General features: G+C 38.2%; 1 protein-coding gene across 1 annotated transcript in view; it reads right to left on the bottom strand.

Annotated features, from left to right (window-relative positions):
- LOC146452189 (threonine-rich protein-like) overlaps nucleotides 1-15,394 on the bottom strand; it is a 20,047-nt gene extending 4,653 nt beyond the window's left edge. The window contains exons 1-2 of the mRNA XM_085098114.1: nucleotides 15,059-15,394; nucleotides 3,018-3,356 (exon numbers count right to left, since the gene is read on the bottom strand). Of these exons, the coding sequence (XP_084954240.1) occupies nucleotides 3,018-3,356; nucleotides 15,059-15,143 (424 nt within the window). The 5' untranslated portion in view covers nucleotides 15,144-15,394. The remainder of the gene's footprint in view (nucleotides 1-3,017; nucleotides 3,357-15,058) is intronic.
- Between the last annotated feature and the right edge of the window lie 739 nt (nucleotides 15,395-16,133).

Below are 16,133 nucleotides of genomic sequence, written 5' to 3'. Positions count from 1 at the left end.
CTATACAAATGTCCCTTGCTCTGTCACTACTGACAGTTCCCATGTCAGTTGTTCCTTCATCAAACATTAAGGAGCTTAAGCAACGGCAATGAAAACGTCACTTGAGAATATATCTTTGTTTAATTTGTGCTACTTCGCGATTATTTCAACTCGCTCAACTTTTACAAAATTGGCGAAATATCTAGAAACCAAATTGGTAGGAGTCGTGTAAAAGTTAAGGAAGAAAATGAGAAATTCACCGTCGTGCGTACACGTTCTCCAAAAAACCTTAAATGCATGTGATCATTTCTCGTTGTTGTTTTGCAGAGGACGACAAAGAAATGTACCAAAATGCAAAACGCACGCGCAGGGCGATTGTTTTTCCTCATTAAATCTATTGTTTTGCGGCGTTGGTGTCGCCGTCGTCGTTGCTTAAGCTCCCTAAATTGACTTCAAGAGGATAGAGCTTCTGAATTGGACGCTTGATGTGAATTCTGCGTAGAGATGTGTCTGCCGTCGCCAGTTCCGCAGCAGGAACAACGTTGTCTCTTCGCAAGAGGCTTCTCTTCTTTCCCCATGTTCCACTGCTGCCAAGGTGTTTTGTCTGCATATGTGTGCACAAGGTCACCAATTCGAATGGCTCTTCTTGGTTCTCCCTTATGTGTTTCTTCTTGAATGTAGTGCACTTAGAAAGTACATCCTCGACAGCTTGCCGTCCTTTGATTACCCAGAACTGGGACCGAATTTCAGTGAGAGTTTCTCTAACCCCATTGTGTTTCACGTTTTCATGACTTTGTGCAATTACTAATCTTGTGAAGTGTTATTTCCGTGTTATTGTTATTTTCAGGTTTGGAAACCTGGCTGAGTATGGAAGTGAAGAATTCTGAATCCGTCCTTTGCATAACAACACTCCATCTTCATCTTTAGAGACTCCTAACTGTTCCCAAGTCGAACTAGACCCCTCCCTTTTATCAAGTTTCGTTTGCGGAACTTCCTTGTACCAGAGAATCTTTGCAGCATTTATTTCTTGTAATCTAGCATTCGAATGCATTTCTGGAACTCTTAATCCGTCTGATGAACTATCTTCAATACAAGAGCGGTTTCTCTGATGAGCTTGCTGAGGCTGCTAAATCTCTCTGGTTGGACGACTTCAGAGATGTTTTCAGGGGCTTGGACCAATACGGTCATTACTTATGAGATTCCCTCTGCATTTGCTTTCCTCAATTTCTTTGTAGCTTCTTTTGAGACGGTGTCTTCACCAATTGGACAATTAAGTGGGCTTGGTCATTGATCCTTCTCCTTCTCTAGAAATGGCGCTCCTTTGCACCACAGATCGTTGGAAACCAGATCGGAACTCTTAATTCCTCGCGAGGCAATGTCACGCGGGCTAAGTTCAGGAGGGCAACATCCCCAATATTCTTTATTCCAGAGACTTCGGATCGTTTTTACTCGATTCTGCACAAACTGCTTGAATTGTTTGGACTCCCTATTAATCCACTACAATACAATTAGAGAACACAGCAACGATCTAGCCAATACAGGCCAATTCCTCGTACACAGCTGTCATCAGGTTTGCTAGAGACAATGATGCCATTAATTCCAGTCGAGAAATGTTGCAGAAAGAATAAAAATGCCGACAGATTGAGAACTCTCAGTTCCATATTTGAACAAAGAGCGTATAGAGTGATTTTCAACTGGGTGTCGAATATTATTTGCGTTTGCCTAAGTATTGCTTTACATAACTCCGGAGAGATTGGTTAAAAAGCGTTTGCACCACTCATGCAACCAAATAGAAGTAAAAACAAATGCAATCGGGAATCGCTTGCTTCAGTTATTTTCTCTCTCCCTGATGCCAGTCATACGTATTTTCTATGAGCGATGATTGGGTTATTGTGTTAATTGCGGATGCTGCGATTAATTAAAGAAGTGACCTTGGTGTTGGTTTTACCACATTCATTTGAAAACCACTCAAACAATAAAAATGATAGCGTACGTACCGGCATCACCCGTTGGTCCTTCACTTGGGCCATCAACCGACTTTATGGAGGATGAGGTCATTGGTGTTGACTGTGTCCCTGATGGTGCACAGATGGTGTTATTATTATTATTATTATTATTATTATTATTATTATTATTATTATTATTATTATTATTATTATTATTATTATTATTATTATTATTATAAGCGGAGTTTGAATTAGATAGATTCCTCGCCAAAATCTAGGTCCTATGATTTTTATACATACTTTTTCTTGTTTCTTTTTATAAGATATAGTTTGATGGGGTTTTTTTTTTAGGTAAAAATAAATGAACGAATGATATTGTTGTCACTTGATGAGATTTTTTTTTCTCTTTTCTTCAAAAGAAAATTGTGCTTAAAAATAGTAATCTATACTATTTCATAACACTCTATTCATGCTCAGTTGAAATAAGATATGGGAAATAATATTGCTCAGCGGTCTAAGCCAAGCTAGAACAGCTTGGCTTAGGGTAGCAGTGTTTTTGACACACGCGAATTTGGTCAGGGTGGATGGGTGGGCCGTTCCTTCCTTCACTGCTCCGCTGGCTGAGACTAAGCACGAAAGGAGTGTTATTCTGCTTCGACTCAGTATTTATACCCTTAGAACACCCTTGTGCACATGCCTGCGTGCATTGAATCGCAAGGGATATGTTAATTTAATGTATTTCAGTTTCGCATACCATTAGGAGTGTTATGAATAGTCTTTTTTTAATCGAAAAGAATTGTAAATAAGTTTTAATAGCTCTTTTCTCTACTTTTAACCTGTAAATAACATTTACTTGGAATATTTTAATAAAGAAATTATTATTTTAAAAAATTATTATTATTATTATTATTTATTTATTTAGTTATTTATTTATTTATTTATTTTTTTAGGGATAAGGAAATCAGAAAATATGGCAAAAAATAACCAGAAGAGTGTAAGTATGTGCCGCCAAGTAATTTATTTAAATCCGGTCCAGAGCGCTCTTCCCTGCTGCGTAACTACTACAGAGCAAACAATCATCCTACTATTTACCTGGTGTTGTAGGTGATGCAGTGGACGAGAGCTGCGTGGTCAAAGCTGCGGGTGTTGTTGTTGCTATAGGAGGGCTTCCAGAGTTGCATAGACTTGTGTTGCAGCAAAAACTATCACAAGATTGGATGGTGTAGTTCGAAATCGCGTTCAACGAACTGCAAACTGAACCACAAAGAACTGACAAAAAACAGTTTCTAACGACAGTGCTCGTCAATGTAACTGCATTAAAAACTGAATATGATAAACATACGTCCGAGGGTGGTACGCATTGCACTACAACCGCATTAGCGTTGCACGATGCCTCACTTGTCTCGTTGCAACTGGCACATGTCAGAAAACCTGTTTAAACGAATAAAACACATTCAGTTATGCTGGATCTATAAGTGGTTCATACTAAAAATCTCAGAGCCAAACCTTTTTAAAAGAGTATGGGGGGCGATAGAAACTCAGCGAAAACTCTTGGTCTTTAAGTCTATTAGTATATACGCCTTTAAAGAAACTTCAGTGATTTTAGACTGCTAAAGCGCCGCTTTCACATATCAATTTTCAGTTCGGTATATTTTTATTTATAACATGGCGCGCGTGCATCCTAATCTAATTCCTATTGGCGTCATCATGGTACATTTCTCAACATACGCACGGCCGTGCGTCCATCCGATGACGTGAGCAAGTCAGATGGGGGAAGCATGCGCGCGCTGTGTTATTAAAAAACTTTTACAGAGAGACAACACCATAAAAATGTATATTTATAGGAGCTTGTCGAAGTTTAATAAAACGTTTAGATTAAACCGATGTGAGAAACCACTTTCACCTTTTTTTTGTACAGAGAATGTTGTAATTAATCAGGGAAAAAACCTGTTTTCTAGGAATCATTTACTTTATTTTCACTATGTTATAAAAGAATTGGTTCATGCTCAGTAGCTGTGCGTATATCGAGTTATGGATGCACTTCGGAAGTTTGGAGAGCACTCAAGAAGCTAGAGTTGCTCTCGGCTACGCCTCGAGCAACTCTTACGCTTCTCTCGTGCTCTCCAAACTTCCCGCGTGCATCCATAACTCGCGTGACAATGGCGGACGGTCACGCTTTTAAGAGCTTCTAGAATATAGCCGGATTATTCGGCTCTCAAACAACGATGTCGCTCAGATCAGACTAAACTTTTAAAGATCGGTCAATGCCTTTCCTTTTATGAAGAAAAAAAACAAGAAAAGAGCAGAAAGATCCTTCTCTTATAGCCCACCGTCGACCGACCCGAAGAAACCGAAGATGGCGGCGCCAACAAGCAAAGAACATGAGGTTGGAAAAGAGCATAACGTTCCCCTCGATGGTGTCTTGAAACAAATCGTCGATTCAATCAAATCTTTGGGCGACAGATTAGAGAACAAAATAGAGCGACTCCAGACAGATATGGATTGCTTTCGCCACGAAATAAAAGAGAACTTGGATGGTCTGAAAGCTACCATCAACAGCATTGAAAAGTCTCTGGAGCAAGCTTGGGAGCATATTGAAGATCATGCCGCCGAGCTGAAAACCCACAAAGACGTCAAAGACTCTCAACAAAAGGAAATTGACGAACTGAAGTCTGAATTACAGAAAACAACGCTGCTTCTAAATGTGGAAAAAGAAAACAACATTGCTTTAGAGAACTACACGCGTCGCGAAAACTTGAAATTCATGAATCTACCAGAGAATCGCGGGGAAGATTGCAAAGGAATGATTATCAATCTGATACGAAACGACCTGAAAATAGATGTCACCAATGTCAGATTTCATGCCGTTCACAGGGTAGGAAAGCCTGCAGTCGGAAAAACGCGGCCAATTATTGCGAGATTTGTGTGTCGAGAAGACAGGGACTTGGTATGGTCAAGGAAGAAAGATCTGAAAAACTCCACAACATATCAAGATGCTTACATTACGCAGGACTATGCTAAAGCAATTCAGCAGGAACGTCGCTTTTTGATCAAGGCAATGAAAAAAGCCAGAGCACTCGGATTTGATTCCAAAGTTATTGATCGACATCTTGTTGTAGGCGAAGAAAAATTTACCTGCGGAACCATACCGGAGCACTTAAAAGAGAGCCCAATGGAGACTGAAACCACAACGTAAGTCAATTTCTGCCTCTTGGAACTATGCTTTTACCCAAAAGCTTTATTCCTTGTTTTTCTACAATTACCTTTATCAACAAAAAGAGCATTGTACAGTTTCATATATAACTCTAAAAAACCTAAACAGAGCTGAATTTGCATACACCGGCTAACCCCAACACTCCCTCAGGAGCGTTTTACATAATAGCTGTCATCTTTTTGTTATTGTCTCGTACGTGCTTTCCTTTTATGTATAGAAGTAACAAAAACACTTTGTTTGGCAATTGCATATATTCCGTGTTTACATTCTACGTTTTTAGATACAGGTATGCTTTACAGCAAGCTATTCAAATACGACAGCCTAGGTTTAAGATAAGTCCAAACAAATTCAGGTCAGTTAGTAACTGCTTTAATACATTAATGCAGGATGGATAACGAAATTTCATCGATTAATTTCAAAATCGTTTCGCTAAACGTAAGAGGTTTAAATAATTCTATCAAACGTAGAAAAGTCTTTAAGTGGCTTCATAGGCAGACCGCTCACTGCTATTTCCTCCAAGAAACCTTTAGTACCGAACAATCTATAAACATCTGGCGATCGGAATGGGGTGGAAATATCTTCTACAGCCATGGATCAAATCATAGCAAAGGCGTGATGATTCTTGTTAACCCAAGATACCAATTAGAGGTGATAAGAAGTATCAAAGACAAAAACGGAAGATCAATAATTTTGGAAATCAAGCTAGATAATCAAAACCTCGTCCTTGCCAATGTATACGCTCCGAATGACATTTCACAGCAAATCAAGTTTTATCAAGATTTAAATCAAACTCTAAGTGGATTTTCAGAGTGCAACTTGATAATTGGAGGGGATTTCAACTGCGCGCTAACGCCAAAAGACAGAAAAAGTGTGAAACAACGTTCGAACAAACATACTGTCATAAACGAAATTGAAAATCTATGCTCTAACTTCGCGCTCACAGATATTTGGCGTGAATTAAATCCCCAAGCTCTGTCGTTTACATGGCATGACAAAGCATTCAAGTCTCAAAGCCGACTTGATTTTTTCCTAATCACAGCTGATTTAGTTGATCTAACAAAAGAAAGTAATATTATGCATACTCCTTTCTCAGATCACTCTGCTATTATGTTGAATATACAATCGGTCGACCAACGCAAAAAATCAGGCCCTGGTTTCTGGAAATTTAACGCAAGCTTGTTAGAAGATAAAGAATATGTAGAAAAAATGTGTGTAAACATTCCGGCTCTCATAGAAAAGTACAAGGATGTCACAGATCTTGGCCTGAAATGGGATGTCATCAAAATGGAAATCAGAGGCTTCACACTGCAGTACTCCAAGAGAAGAGCTAGATCAGAAAAAGACCAGGAAAAACAACTACTAAAAAATCTAAATGATCTACAAGAAAAACTATGTTCCTCTAGAAATGACCCTAATTTGCTGAACGAGTATTATTCACTAAAAGCAAAATTAGAAAAAATATCAAACAGAAAAATTAAAGGTACAATATTGCGCAGTAAAGCGCGATGGTATGAGCACGGAGAAAAAAATTCTAAGTACTTTCTCAATCTAGAAAAGAGAAACTTCTTACGGAAAAAGATCTCAAAGCTGAAACTATCTAATGGTGAAGAAACTGACGACGTAAAAACAATACTCGAAGAAGAGAAAACATTTTATAAAAATCTGTATTCTACTAGAAATGTTAATCCCAACAACTTCGAGTTTGATGCTTTCTTTAACAACAACCTGCTAACACCCCTTAATGAGGATCAATCTAAGAAATGTGAAGGCTTTCTAACCGAACAAGAATGCTACCAAGCTTTAAAACACATGGACAATGGAAAGAGCCCAGGATCAGACGGCTTCACGTGCGAATTTTACAAATTCTTCTGGGATTACGTTAAACAAAATGTTATTGCAAGCATAAATTATGGCTTCGAAAAACGCCAATTATCAATATGTCAAAGAAGAGGTATCATAACACTAGTACCGAAAAAAGACAAACCGACCAATCTCCTTGGCAATCTAAGGCCTATCTCACTTTTAAACACAGACTACAAAATTGCCACGAAAGCAATCGCAAAAAGACTGGAAGCCGTCCTGCCGCTTTTGATAAACGCTGATCAAACTGGCTATATCAAAGGACGTTATATTGGTGAAAACGTCAGACTCATTAGTGACATTATTAGCTACACCGCAGCAAAAAACCTCCCCGGTCTTGCTGTCTTCCTCGACTTTGAAAAGGCATTTGATTCTATAGAATGGAATTTCCTTTTTAAGGTTCTTGACAAACTTAATTTTGGTCCTGACTTCAAAAACTGGATACAAACTTTTTATTCCAACACAACTAGCTGTGTCACAAACAATGGTTATGCCTCTGATTTCTTCAAGCTGGAGCGAGGTTGCCCACTATCAGGCACACTCTTCGTCCTTGGTATTGAAATTCTTGCACTTGCGATTAAAAAAAAACCGAACATTGAAGGCATTAGAGTTGGAGCACGCGAGATAAAAATCACACAGTATGCGGATGACACAACAGTTTTTCTAAAAAACCCGGAATCAATGAGTCACTTGCTTGACCTCCTAGAAAAGTTTGAAAGATGCTCGGGATTAAAAATTAACCACACGAAGTCAGAAGCAATGTGGCTGGGAAAATGGAAAAACAGAGAAGATACCCCGTTCAATGTTAAGTGGCCGAAAGACTCAGTTTATGCTTTAGGTATATACTTCTCAAACTCGGAAAAGGTTAGTAATAAGCTTAATTTCTATGAAAAATTAGATGTTTTGGAAAAGACCTTAAACAATTGGAAGAGACGGAAACTAACTCTGTTAGGCAAGATCAACATTGTTAAATCTGCGGGCCTCTCAAAGCTTATTTACAATTCATCCGTACTGCCAGTCCCTAAAAACTTTTGTGAGCAGGTAAACAAAATCACCTTCAATTTCATCTGGGACAACAAAATAGCCAAAATTAAAAAAAACACAATTATTGGCGAACGCAAAAATGGGGGTCTGAATATGATTGATTTTACCTTAATGAACAAAGCCCTAAAGTCCATTTGGATAAAGCGACTTCACCTGAGCGAGAATTCATCATGGACGGTCATTCCAAATGAAGCCACATTACACCTGGGAGGCTTAACCTTCCTCTCAACCTGTAACTGTAACAGTAAGGATCTTAACATCAAAGAGCTACCACTCTTTTATGAGAGAATGTTACAATACTGGTTTGAGTTTAAGAATGTGCAGAATAATAAAATGCCATGCACAAAGAAAACAATTATATGGAATAACCAAGATATTAAAATTGATAACAAGACGATTTTTTTCCGTACTTGGTTTGATAAAGGAGTTTACACCTTAAAAGACCTTCTCGACCCGAATCTAGATTTCCTTAGTTATGAAGAGTTTAAACTCCGTTATCAGCTACATACCAATTTTTTGACCTATTTTGGACTAATAAACGCTATTCCACAAGAATATAAAATGGCAATAAAGCGAACGGAGCTACAGCAAGAGCATCCTACACAACCGTGGGATAACTTGAAAGCGCTAACAACCAAAGCCATACACAAAAGTTTCGTGAAGCGTATATTTGAAGAACCCACCGCAAAACAACGCCTTATTGCCAATGGGTTAAAACCGGACCAAATAAGCAAATACTTTAACTTAGCTTTCTCTATCACTATAGAAATAAAGTTAACTATGTTCCAGTACAAAACCTTACATGATATAGTTTTTACTAGAAGCAAATTATTTAAAGCTAAACTAGTGAGCAGTGATCTTTGCTATTTATGTTCAAAAACAAAACAAGATCTAAAACATATGCTTGTTTCATGTCCGGTGGTATCAGAGTTCTGGAAAATCTTTCTGGAATGGTATGAGACTCATACTACCATAAAACTAGAATTGTCAACCGCAAAAATCTTATATGGTATCATAGATAACGACAACCTTTGTAATTTAACTAATCACCTCCTACTAATTGCGAAATACTATATATATTGTTCCAGTATTAATGAAGAACCGTTGTCTTTTAGTACTTATCTAACAATAGTGATAAGCAAAGCTGAAATCGAAAAACAAATATCAACAAGAACTAATACAAATGAACGTTATAACAATAAATGGAAACCTTTAATTGACAAAAAGTTTGTGACCTAGAGCTGTATATTACTTTTCTTTGTACTTTGTAAGATGTAACGGAAATAAGCAAGCCATAGTAGTGAATATAATTGTATTTTCTTTTTTCTTTCGTTGTATCCTAGTGTATTGTAAGTATTATTTGTACGTATTGTAAGGGTAATATAGATATTGTCAATAAAAAAAAAAAAAAAAAAAAAAAATCCATAACTCGATATACGCACGCTAAGCATGCATGAACCAATTCTTTATTAGTCAAAAATTAACCAAGCTTCCGTCGAAATAACTAAATTTGATTGGTCATCAAAATGTTCGTTTGAAAAATTGATCATCCTGTAAGCGTAAGGTTCAGTTTTATAAACAAAATAAGTTTAACACGTGCGCATTTTTCATAAGAATTTGTTTTTTACCTGAAATAATCGAAACAACTAGAAACTTTCAGTCAATGACCAGCAATAAGTCAGTCTGCAGGTAGCTATGAACTAACTTTTATTTCATTTAAAATCCGTGCAAGATAGTCAACGCAGTGAAGAGTCACTATTAAAAGTATTCAAGCCTCGTCCACTTGCCTTCCAACCATTTATTTCAATAATATTGACAGATCCCCCTGGCTTAAGATCTCAAATCAGAGCCGTTGATTTCGACTTCTTTGCATCACAGTTGAAGAAGGTTTAATCAATATTGAAGTATTTGAGGCAGAGTTTGTAGTAAAAGACTCAAATAAATCTTGATGGGATCAAACGAGCGAGAAGCCAAGCTGAAAGCAAGTTCGCGTCAGCGTGCAACCCAAGGGCAAATTGACGACGCTTATCAGCCAATCAGAGCGCGCACTTTATTAAAGCTATATCCTAACATCAAATTCATAAAATTCCAAAGCGTACCAAAATTTCGAAGCGTACCAGTTCCAAGTTTTTCGTTTTCACAAAAATGGGTACGTTTTGGTATGTGTGGTATGCCAACAAAAAAAGTAGCTCGTTTTGGTATGCATTTGTTTGCCGAACCACGTCGTGCATGCAATAAACATCAAATGTATAAACCGGCCGACATTACTTTACAGTAACGTTAATTATTATATTTCAATGACCACGTTTTATAATTTAGAAATGAAAACTGCACCTACTCAGTGAATGCCTCGAAATTAGTTGGTTATGAAAAAGGGCTAAAATACTATACACTGTAGTTCGTGTCGCGATTAAAGAGGGGTTAATCTAAGACCTACAGCAACAATATGCTTGGCACAAAACCTCAAGTTCCGCTCGAAGTATAAACGGATTTGATTTAACAATCTTTGTTTACCCTTCATGAGTTTGATACATAGTAATTTACCGCTTCCTTGAGCATTCGAGGGAAACAAAGTTTCGGCGTTCGTAAACTGCAGTTTGCCATGAATTGTTAACTGTATGAAGAAGGAAACCAACGAGTTTGTCTAAGAAGGCGAAAGACATTCGGCATTCAAGATGGAGGAAGTCTGTTGTAAATATAAAGCTCAAAAATCCGAAACAAATGTAGGAAATCAAAGATGGCCGGCAATTCGTAACTCTAAATGAGTGTAAATATAGGTCAAAAAATCCTCCATTGCGAGAAAGTTCCGTTTTTCGATCTGCTATTCCTTCCCCCTAAGGCAACGAGAAACTACTTGTTGCTAAATGAAGCATTAAATGAAGCATAAGAGAAAGCATAAGTGAAGCATAAAAAGATTTATCTCAGCTTGCGGTAAACTAACCAGGAAAACGACAAGCTAAACGCTTTAGCTATTACATGACCCACTATAACTTCCTTTATTACATGGCTGGCTCAACGAGCGGGCAAGATGAGTCAAATCCTGCGCTGTGATTGGCTACCCGAGAGGGTATCTTGCCCGCTCGGGATTACCCGTTGCCCGTCCGCTTGGCATCGAAAGTTTAATCCCGAGCAACAATGCAATCTTTTCTTCGATTTTCTCCTTGTTCTGGGGGAAAATGCTCACTAAACTCTCAATATTTACCTAAAGGAAAGGAAAGAGAATTTAATCATCCTGGTGTAGTGAAAATTTTGTTTCAGCTAAAATGAATGTGAGTTGAATCGGTGAGTTTTTCGATTTGCTATCCCTTACCCCTAAAGCAACGAAAAACTACTTGTTGCTAAATGAAGCATAAAATAAAGCATAAGAGGAAGCATAAGTGAAGCATAAAATGATTTATCATCCCAGCTTGCGGTAAACTAACCAGGAAAACGGAAAATTGTTACGTGACCCACTTTAAAGGCCGAGTTTCACGGTCAAGCGCATGCGCGAGCAGATCGGTTAAAAAATAAATTGTACGGGTCGACACTAATTTCGATGCGAGCTTGTGGTGGAACAATCTGTTGAAATCGCGCCCGAATTTGGATCATTCGCTCTTCGTTCTTCACTTTTTATAATCTTTGTTTCCTGTTGTAAATATAAGTTCGATTTTTGTAAGGTTAAAAGTGTTTTAGCATCCGAAAACGACATTTTTGTCGATGGATCGGAAAGGAGACGTCGCGACCGACCGGCGACGGGATGTTCTGTGGACTCTCTGGAAGCACAGAAGTTAAAGCGGACAGAGTGGAGTGGATGTAGAAATCCTGTGTGGTTAACAAGATACGTCCACCAAACGTGGAAAATTGGTAAAGAGATAAGTCTGTTTAAAATAGAAAACGATTTCGCGGCACATCTAGCCGATCTGCTTTCGCCGGAAATGGCAAAGGTCACCAACTGGCTTTGGATGAACTCGCGAGGATTTTCTAGATTTCAATCGTCCTGTTTGTTCATATGGAAGTCAACTGTCAAAAACGGAGAAATCGACGGACAAACAGCATCAAACATCAGTGTTTTGCTTTGGATGGAAAAAATTGTACAACACTGAGACGCGAAGCGAATAAATATGAGATCAAATGTGCGAGTTTAATAGTTGTTGTCGTCTATTAGCGGGCTCGAATAGCGGGCAGTAGAAAAAAATCCAAAAGATTTGCGGCAACTACAAAATCTATTGTAAGGTATTCATTTATTTATAATGTTATGGTCATTGCGAATGGCAAACGCAGTTTTGATTTGCCACCATGGCAGAGTTTTCTCAAATGCATTCCAGCATCTCCGAAGGACGCTCAGTGTTGTTGTTACTAAACGGTCGCATCGCTTCTTGAAGCTTGCGGATTTCTCGTTCTTCGCCTTCTCGCTGGTCTAATAAAATCAGGCTATCGAGCGTACACACTATAGTAAGTTTATCACTGAATGCTGATGAAATACTGGATTTAAGAACGTAAGTTTGAGGGAGCTTCTCGGCTTTTCGAACCGCGCGTAATAAAAAAAGGTCGATTCCCCGAGATATCGACATTGTACTAAAATAAAACCGTATACGTTCGCAAAAGTTCTGGCATTTCTTGAATGTCATGGTTCATAAACGAAGCGGCGCTGCAAAAATCCCCATGTGTTTTACATGGACAGCCTTTTTGTTTCTTTCTGAAACGTGACCGAAACACTGGCCGGTCAGTTTTATTTTTATGCCAGCAAGCCCGCCGTATCCTGCCGGTGTTGTGTACTCGCTTCTAATTGGTCCAAAAACAATTGGCCTGACAGCGCTTACGTTATCGCTCGCACATGCGCCGAACCGTGAAACTATCCCTTTAACTTCCTATAACTTCCTTTTGTGTTTGAGGAGATGGGGAGGGACTGGGGAAAGGGACTTAGGGGTGGGAGGGTGAGAAGGAAGAGGAGGTGCGGCGGGACGAAAGATGTTATATGCAAAATAACTAAGCTTGTATTGTTTCATTTGCGCTGTTTGCCTGTTTTCAATACTCCACATGACTTTTTTCTTGTTGTATCATTTACCTTTTGGTTACCTGAGTTATAATTAATATATGAACAGTGTTTCAAATTTAATCAAATTCCAAATTACATCGCTTTGCAAGAGACAATCTAAATCTAAACCGCAATGATCACCGCAAGAAAGGTTGACAAAAAACCGACACTGCTATGTATTTTTTGTCTCATGATTTGCATGGTCTAAATGGCTTTTTGAACAAAGGGGGGAGGGGTAGGGAGAGTCTGCACATGATATAAAGCAACACAATCGATTACGGACTCTGTCCCGGCCTGTATAGCCTCACTCTTGTTGTCACGTATCTTCACCACGCGTTTACTGGTGGCCGATAGTTCGGGTGGCAATTCAAGTAATTTAGAAATGAAAAGGGCTTGGGATTTTAAAACAGCTAAAGCATTTGAAAGATTAACTATACAGTGTTTGGCTACATTTTGTTACAAATAAAACGCAGTTTTAACAAAGGTCGCAATGGTACGTGCTTTTGATTTAAAGGTAAATAAATAAACATTCATTAACGAAGATATAAAAGCTAAATTTAGTCTTGACAAAGGTCAAACAGGAAACTGCAACACCGCAGATAATATTGGTTCACCGATCACAGTACGCTTAAAAACACAAACATCGCACACCGTAAGATTTGAAATCACCGCAAGGTGGCCAAATTTTAGTTACCAAAATACCGCACACACCAAAAATGACCATGAATACCACGCTAGCATATTCTAAGCAAGACTGAACCCAAGTTATACCGCGAACTTGGCTTCTTAATTACGTAAGAACAGTGACGAAATTCTGTCTTTTTTGTTCAATTTTAAGAACTTGTTTTAACGTCACATTCCTACCCGTTGTTTACTGTTTATGTTGGATTAAACACCGGCATTTTCCACAAAGTTTGCTGGCCGGCTAACAACTGCACGAACTGCCGAAACTTTCAATACTCAGAAGCAGATTGTTTATCGCGTTTATCAGTATAATATATAACCAACGTATATCAGTATTAATCAATCTACTAGCGTTCTATCAGGAATGCTGTTTTCTTATTGGCTACGCTACCCACTATCTATTCTGTTTTAGTATAAATCTACTAGTGTTCTATCACGAATGCCGTTCTCTGATTGGCTACGCTACTCGCTATCTATTCTGTGATAGATAGTGAGTAGCGATTTTCAACAAAATGGCGCCCGCTTCTTCGCGTTTTCGAAGTGTCTGCGATGAGGAAATAGATAATTTACTTGTTTAGTTTTGAACGACTAGTAGATTTATACTAAAACAATTAGATTATTCGCTCTCGATTTCTATGCGTGATAGTTGATTCGGGCTTCGCCCTCATCAACTATCACGCGATAGAAATCTCGAGCTCATAATCTAATTGTTAAGTACATAGTGAGCAGAGTGAGTAGCGCGTAGCGTGACCTATTTATAACATTGGTCAATAAAAACATGAACCTGACTCGCTGTTAATTCAATCGACTAGTAGATTGATACTAAAACAGTTAGATTATTCTCTCTCGATTTCTATGCGTGATGGGCGTTTGATTCGGGCTTCACCCTCATCAACCATCACGCGACAGAAATTTCGAGCTCCAAATCTAATTGGTAAACATAGCACAAGGAGGACTTCAAATAAATTTAACCACCTTAATTTAACTTTGAAGACGTTCAGTGATTTTACAATTTATCGGCCAATTGTTTACAAAGTGGCCTCTCTTTTCCGCCTCTATCGTGTCAGTATATTTCGTTACTTGGCAAAACATTTTCAATGAACTTTACGGAAACATAATAGTTTTCCTCTAAATAATTCAGTTTGGCTACCCCTTTTAAAACAACACTTTGTTTCTGTGTAAGATTTAATGGACAGTGAAAAATCACTCGGTTACTATGGGTGCGTATATACTATCATGATCTTTGCACCGGTTCCCGTTGTAAAAGAGGTAAAAAATCCTAGTACAAACAGAAAAAAGTTGGTCAACTAAACTTACCAGACGCAGGCGTCTGGCTGAAGGCTCCTCCAATGAACAACAGAATTACAGAGATCGCAGACATGGTTATCTTGTTCGAAGACATGTTTGTTGAACTGCTTTGAGAACTTATTAAGTGCAGCTTGATATTAGCAAATGGTGCAACATCCCACCTATGACGCTTGGATTCCGCGAATTACTCCACGTCCCTTTTGGTGCATTATAACACAGACACGCTTATTTTACCACACGAATAGAATTTGTTTTGTTTGTTTATTATTATTATTATTATTTTTTGCCTCTTTTGCATGTTATTTTTTAGTGCATAGTCGCTGATTTTGATGACTGTAAATTACGCAGTGTCGTGTCCTTAAATAAAATGAAAACAAGACGTGGCCTGGAGGCGTTCACGCGGGATGCTTTGGTCGATGAGAGCATCAGATTTTAATGACTATTAAAATTCACAATCTGTTTATACGTGCAAATGTTTAATTAAAGGTATTTATTGGTGAGCTCATACTAACTGGATAATATACGAGGAAGGCTCAATTGAATAGTCAAGCTGTGTAAATCTTGTGCCCCGATTTGAAATATTTGTTGAAAACATTGAAGAACAAGCAATGAAATATAATATTACATAGCCATTCCTCTGTGTCTAATTGCGCGATAAAGAAAACCAGACAAAACACTTTCCTTAATGAAAAATTTATTCAAATAAGCGTTCATTTATAATTACATGTAAAATGCGAACGCGTACAATTTCCATTTAAGCTTACATGTAAAAAGCAAACGCGAGGAGAACTTAGAATTTTGCGAGTCAAATTTGAAGCAAATGTATTGACCTGTGCAAAGCACGTTTTTCAAGACTTTCCTAGGAGGGGGGAGGTAGATCCCCAGAAGCGCCCAAGCGTTTTCGTCAAAGTCCGAAGTGCCAGTGATGACTTAACTTGGCCGTCCTCGAAGCGTAAATAAACTGATTTAATTTAATAGTGAGTTATAAAGAATGTTAAATTAACTGAAATTATTACTCATATTTCTAAAAACTGCCTTAAATTATTTAACAAGGCATTAATAAAGCAAAACCAAAGCATTTTTT

The sequence above is a fragment of the Pavona decussata genome, unplaced genomic scaffold, assembly GCF_977016875.1.
Source record: "Pavona decussata unplaced genomic scaffold, jaPavDecu1.1 SCAFFOLD_376, whole genome shotgun sequence".
Classification (NCBI taxonomy): domain Eukaryota; kingdom Metazoa; phylum Cnidaria; class Anthozoa; order Scleractinia; family Agariciidae; genus Pavona; species Pavona decussata.
The sequence above is the reverse complement of the archived record's forward strand: the minus strand, read 5'-3'. Positions and strand labels throughout refer to the sequence as shown.